At 40.6% G+C, this 6,960-nt stretch overlaps 1 protein-coding gene across 1 annotated transcript; it reads left to right on the top strand.

The window, feature by feature from the left end:
* The first annotated feature begins 327 nt into the window (after window positions 1-327).
* DEFB113 (defensin beta 113) lies at window positions 328-6,738 on the top strand. Its single transcript, XM_040983122.1, has 3 exons — window positions 328-352; window positions 5,806-5,883; window positions 6,557-6,738. The coding sequence occupies exons 1-3, from the start codon at window positions 328-330 to the stop codon at window positions 6,736-6,738; spliced, it is 285 nt and encodes a 94-aa protein (XP_040839056.1).
* Window positions 6,739-6,960: the final 222 nt, after the last annotated feature.

The following is a 6,960-nucleotide window of genomic DNA, read 5'->3' as shown; positions in this document are numbered from 1 at the left end:
CCTAAAAAGTGGCAATGACTAAAGTGAGCAGATGTGAAGCCAGGAGCCGGGAACCTCCTCCAGCTTTAAGCCATCCACCGTTACTTTCCCTGTTCACAATCAGGGAGCTGGATGGGAAATTGAGCAGCCAAGACACAAACTCGTACCCATTGGACTCCCAGTACTTGATAGGAGAGCCTTTAGCCATTGAGCTATTGTACTAGCACAAAAATGCTAATTAATGAGACAATACAGGTACCTATTATACAGTATTTCTATTTACAGAAAAGTAAAGCACAAGAGGCAATATCTGACTTATTTCATATGTGTGGAGAATGACTTGAAACAATGGAAACTGTGGACGTGAAGAGTGGTAAGTAAGGTGGTTAACTCTGTCACCACATAATCAAGGATTCACTCTGAGCTTTTGCTTCTGTTTTTTAGATTTATTTTTATTGTTAAGGTAGATTTACAGAGAGGAGAGACAGAGAGAAAGATTTTGTACCTGTTGGTTCACTCCCCAAGTGGCTGCAATGGCCAGACTGAGCTGATCTGAAGCTAGGAGACAGGGAGCATTCTCTAAGTCTCCCACACAAGTGCAGAGTCCCCAGAATCACGCCTTGTTCTGCTGCTTTCTTGCCACAAGCAGAAAGCTGGATGGAAAGTAAAGCAGCATGGCAAAGAACACATGTCCATGCAGGATGCTGGTGCCAGAAAATTGAGCCAACATGCTACCTAGCATTCAGGTTCATCAGTAACTACATAATCCTTCCATGTTACAGACCTTGAAACAAGATTGAACAGTCAAATTACTTGAAGTAATTAGAACAGAACCTGGCACATAATAAATGCTCAAGAAAGCATCACTGAATGTATCAATGATACTGATTGACCTTTCTTTTTTTCTTTTTTTTCATATTCCAGCTTGGCAGGAATAGGGTGGAAGTGGTGGGAGAAGAAGGGGAAAGCGAGGAGGGGAAAGAATACCGGAAGAGAGAGAGAGCGCATGAGCCACACCTTGGGGCCCTTTTTGTCTGCAAGGTGTGGGGGTGGGGATTGGGAGGGATTGAGGGTAGGCTCCAGGGGATTGGCAGCTGCAGGTGAATGCCTAGGAATGATTGGTGAGTAGGCAGGGTTGGGGAAGGGGCTGGAAGATTGGGGGTGGGATTCTCAGGAGGAAGGCCAGGTTACATCTGATTGGTGGATGGCTAGACCAGCGCGAATTTCGTGAGCTGTGAGGAAGAAGAAATGGCACTGGGTCCAAGGTGAGATATTCGAATAACTCTTACATTCCTCCCTTTTATTATATATAAAGGAAGAGGGGCATTGTTCTCTATCGCTTCTAGGAGCTGCTTTCTATTGGCAGTGGTTGCAGCCTGGTGGGAGGAATGGGAGATGGAGTGACACTTCTAGTCCTGCAAAAGAAACTGTCTAATAGTTTGATTAAAAACTTTTACATTCCAGTGGATGGGAATGGAGGGAAGGTTTATTAAGAGTCCTTTTGAAAAGGTGGCTTGAGTTCATTTTCTCTTAGCCAGACCTTCTTGTACTTGATTCTTCATTACTCCTGAATGGTCAATTTAGACAGGGTAGCTTCACCAGGAACTAGAGACCCTAACTGCCAATCATCCTATCTAATTCCTCACATTTCCAAACAGAGGAGTGAACAGGGAAAAAGGGACGATAACCGCTCTAGCTTCTTCGAGCTGAAAGGGACCGTTGCTGAGTAACCACAGCAGAAGAGGGTTCTAGAGGTTCTTTGTAGAAGGTAGAAGTCATTAGCTGTCTGAAGTACTGCCTGGCACTTGAAGGCGTCTTTTTGTTGAAGTCAAGATAGCAAAACATGTCGTAATTATAATTGTTCCCAACCTAGCAGGTCATGAATTCAGTTAGAAAACCAGTTGGAATACTTGGGCTTTCAAGCTTAGATGTAAAAGAATTGTCAGGTTTCAAACTTTGTCAGATTAACATTAGTTTAAAATGATGGACTAGATTTATATCAGCTTAACTTAACTACTTGAAGTCCCACATTTTGAAACATACCAAAATGAATGCAATGGAACACATGAATCCTTTTTGGTTGTATGAAATTGTTATCTGAAACCATAAAATGATTAGTGTGTGGCATCAGAATAAAAACCCATCACAGGACAGGAAAATGCAAGCTAACTTCTTGACTAACTTTAACAATTATTGCATTTGACTTGTGAAAACACTATCATGGTTTTGAATCTAGCTAGGAAGCTGGCAAGTGCTAGATTTTCTTTAAAATTATACTTTACCAATCGTTGCAATCCCTAAGAGTTTCAGGAAGACATTTATAGCCTAGAACGTAAAGCACAGCACTCAAAACATTCTGTTACAAGACTTACTAGTAACACTGTAGATGGCACAAGATTTAAACTTGTTTTCATTTACAATAACCCAGCAGTTTATAGTATTCCAACAAGATTTTATAGAACTTTATACACTTTAAGGCAGAGGCAAGCAATCTACTAATTTATAGGCTAACACGCCATGTACTGGCAATTGAAGAACACAGGAATCTTAAGTAGACAAGCTGAGAAATCACAAATAACTTGGCAAATCATGAGCAAGACATGAAATCTGCCTTAGGGCAGTGAGAGTATCCTACCTCAGTGAAGTCTGGCAAAAACTGAAGAGGGAGATGGCAAGCATGCCCTATCAGGAGCCTGGTAAACTAACCTTTCCCTTGACAATCTTTTCTGAGCTTCTAGATTAGTGTGTCACATAAGTTGATTTGGGGCTCTTGAGAGACCCTGATGGTCACCCTAAGAGAGGAAAAAAGCCAAAGCTAGCTGGGACAGAGAAGACAGTGTCCAGATGGAAACTTAGTTTTCCCTTTCACAGCAAGAAGTACCAAGGGCTCTTGGGTGCTGTTCTGAGATGTCACTGAAGTCCATGGATGGCCTTGAACCTGTGCAGGTCCCCGGGCTGCTTCTGTCCCATGTGGAAGATCCAATAGGAAATGACTAATCTGAAGTACTTGGCCTTCAGGGGCAGTCATATCTCCAATGACCTCTTTGGTAGTTGGGACATGGTCCTGAGTGTTCTTTCTTATGATCCTTGGCAAAGTGTCAGTTACTTCTGCAATGAAGAGCACTTGGGAGTCCTCTGGGTGTCTCACTGGAATCAGGAGCACACACCTCTCTTATCCTGCTTTGCTATGGGATCCCCTCCTGGTCTCTGAGGTAAAACACCATGGTGACCCTTTTAAGCAAGTTTCAGGGAACTTTCAGGTCCCATTTATAAGTTTCTAAAGCTCTTTCCTAATGTCCAGGGCAGTTAAGAATCTGTTATCTAAACATCACCTATTCTTCCCTACATAGAGTCTAATGGAATATACTTAAAGTCATTCCTCAATCATTTTAAGAAGCTGGAGGATTTCTCTGTGGCCCTAATCTCAAAGATTTCTTGAAATCAAAATTAAAAAATTTAGCTTAGCTATAAGACAGTTAAAATAGACTACATAGTTTGCCACATAAACATGTAAATGCATACCAGGTAATTTATATTATAAAACCAAACAACTTTTGTAATAGCTTTTGAAAAACAAGTTTAAAGTGTTAAAAAATTTTTAAAGTTACCAGTTATTCAAATTACATCTTGTTCTTAGTAACCTGAATTAAAGATGCTTTCAGTTGAAACTTGTCCACACCTTCCACATACTTTAACCTGGAAATATCTTGTAAAACAAGCACATAGGTTTGTTTTATGCTTTGGAGTAATTTAACAGGGGGTTAGGACAACTTTATTCTAGAGTATATATATATATAACTGTTACAATACATTAAGTTACAGAACAAGTTGCATTTTTGTCCTTTTTTTCTCTTTTTCTCCTTTTTTCTTTTTTAACATTAAATCACTTATCTCTTACTCCATCCCTCTCAGCTAAGAGGTGGGAGAGAAAGCTAGAGAAATGTAGGCCCTTAGGGTGGCTGGGTGTGGTCAAATCAAAAGAAACTGGGAGAGCAAGTTAGGCCAAGGGTTAAAACAGAAAAAAACTTCAAACAGGAAATCTTTGTCTGCTACCCAGTGAGGAGGGTAAATGGAGACATTCAGAGGGGCATGTAAGGGAGAGAAAAGGCAAGATGGCAGACAGAGGAATAGGGTGGGAGCTGAGACTGCAGATGGAGCAGGATAAGATGGGGGTTTGTTAGAAAGATGACAGAAGAGATGGGGAAAGCACGTGGCACCAGAGCCTTGGAAGAGGGTGCTGGGGTTTCCTACTTCATGGCTAGAAAACTATAGAAAACACAGACAGAAAGTTGAGAGAGAAGAGGGAATGAGACCACCCCCTCTGTTTTTCCAAATGCATGAAGTAATCAGCTAGATTCCAGAGGATGTCTAGATCCATAGTGCCATTAACGGGCCACTTGGAGTGGTTAGCTAGGGAAGACTGGGGCCAAACTGTATTGCAGAGGCATATTAGTTTATATTTTAGGTAATGAGCCAATTCAAGGGTTTCTAAATTTGCTAGAAGACAGCCCAATGGGGTGTTGGGAGGAACTGGTGATGAAAAAATAGCTCCCATGGTTAAAACTCAGGACTAATTACCACAGTGGAACCGGTGGTCCGGGATAATTACCCAGTGGTCGGACCCAGTGGTCAGGAGAAAATGACTCTCGTAGAAGGTCATCACCCTCTATGTAAGGGACAAGCCAGGTCCCAAAACACCGCCTGTATCCAAAGTCATTAACAGCCCAACACCTGATTCGGAGGTACAGGGGGCCCCTGCAGCCCAGTGATCGGGGAATTTCCAGCCAAGCAACTAAGAGACACAGCACTTGGCCAGGGTTTGCAAGTTTACAGAACCAGTCTCCTAAAAAACTCCCCAAAGTGGAAAATCAGACCTAGTTGGAGGAGCGCAAATGTGCCAAGCCACACCAAAAACTCCAAGGGCTGAGCGAGGGAACCCTACCTACAACAGTGTATGCATGGAACAACTTAGCATTCAGAAAGATGGGGATTACCTGGTGTGCTCCATGTGGAGATGGAGTACTAGGAACACATGTCGGGCTATGTCATTGCTGGATGGAGGCAGATGATAGCACAGTCAGGTCAGATGAATTCAGGAATGGTCACATGGAGGTGGAGAATTCTGGATCTAGCAGGTGAAGGCGAAGTCAGGAACAGGCTGTTGGAGATGAATTCATGAACCAGAAGGAGGATGGAGAGGGATTCTGATTCTCCATGGCGCAAAATGAAGACAGTTAACACAGATCACAGTCTTTATGGTTCGGGTCCTGTTAGTGGCTCAAGACCCGAAGGCCATGCAGCCAAGTGACAGAGGAAACTAACCAGCCACAGCACCAAATGTTACTTATTTAAACCAGTTCGAATTCTAGTTCATAGGATATTACAATATTATTACGCGCAGCTATTTCCTGCAACCTGGTTCTTTACCGTGAGCTGAAAACATCAGACGCAATAAGGTATCTTAGGAGGTTTATTCCAGCGGGGCAGGAATGGGGTAGGGGTGGTGGAAGGAAAAGGGGGAAGGGGAAAAGTGGAAGGGAGGCCAGAAGGAGAAGAGAGAGAGCGATTGTGCTTTCAATTAGATAGTAACTAAGAATACTTGCAGTCCATTTGTTCCTGAAAATGAGTTCATGTATAACTCATGGAAACCACAATGTGACTAGTCCTTCTATTACACTTTTGTCTGTTTCACAATACTAAGAGGAATATGTGCTCAATCTGGAAAGGCAACATTCTGCAGAATTATAATCACCCTGAAAAGGCTATAAAAACTAGAGTTCATTTTTTATTGAAGACATTTAGAGCTTTGTTCCAACTCTGTTCCAGTATTTCCACCAACAATGAAGATACTTTACATTTTTATGATCTTCATCTTCACCTTCACTGTATCTTGTGGTCCTGCAGGTAATACTTAGTGGCATGGGAAAGGTGTTAAGGGCAAAATGTTTTTGTAGCTATTTTATTCTAAAAAAAAAATTTAGTTATTTTTAAGGAGATTTTATAGGAAAATACTCATGAGATGAATCTCTCTGTCTCATGGAAGAAGTGAAAAGAACCGACAGTTGATAAAACAGTCGGGCTAGTCCCCTCAAGATGTAGCATTTAAAATATTCATTGGTTAATTATGTTGTGAGTCAAGAGTTCCCTATCACTTTCTCTTTAAAAATACAATGTGGTGAGCTGATAGCTGTTGTCAAAAATTCAATTGAGAGTTGTTGTCAAGATCAAGCCTTTACAAAACTAGCAGTGGGAGAATTACAAGGAAACAAATTGGAGGGGAACATTTATTTAGGACACAAAGCATTTACACTGATTCTTTTATATAATATTTATTCTTGAGAAAACATGTAAATGATATATTTCAGGATGTTTTACTTCTTGAAGCAATTAAAATTTTAAAATGCTATGACAAATGAAATACTGTAAACAAATATTATCTGTATTAGATCAAATATTATCTGTATAGATACTTAAGGTATTAGCCTGGGTGCAATTGCATGAATTAGATTATGTCAGTAAAAGTTTTATCAATCATCAGCATATGGTTGGATTTATGATCACAATTTGTTTTCCTCAGGCCAACATAAAGAAACAGACGAAGCTTTATACAGAAAGCGAGAATGTTACCTTGTTCGTGGTATGTGCAAGAAAGTGTGTAACAACTGGGAATACGTATTTAATTATTGTGAATCTACGCCCTGCTGTGTGGTACGGGAATATATAAAGCCTCCACAATTCAATAAAACCAGTACAAATTAAGAAGATGCAAATTAAATTCCAGTACTTAGTAACACTTATCAGTATGCTTGTCCTATTTGGGATTGTAACATTCCTAAATCTTCTGTCATACATACAAGTTACTTTTTCACAAATAAATATATGTGCAATTTCAGAAGACAGTATTGAGAATCGTAATCACCCTGAAAAGGCTGTAAAAAACCAATGTCCATCTTTTTTTACTAAAGGCGCTTCAATAAAAAT

This window comes from Ochotona curzoniae, unplaced genomic scaffold, assembly GCF_017591425.1.
Source record: "Ochotona curzoniae isolate NIBS_2020 unplaced genomic scaffold, NIBS_Ocur_1.0 contig_3819, whole genome shotgun sequence".
In the NCBI taxonomy this organism is placed as follows: Eukaryota; Metazoa; Chordata; class Mammalia; order Lagomorpha; family Ochotonidae; genus Ochotona; species Ochotona curzoniae.
The sequence above is the reverse complement of the archived record's forward strand: the minus strand, read 5'-3'. Positions and strand labels throughout refer to the sequence as shown.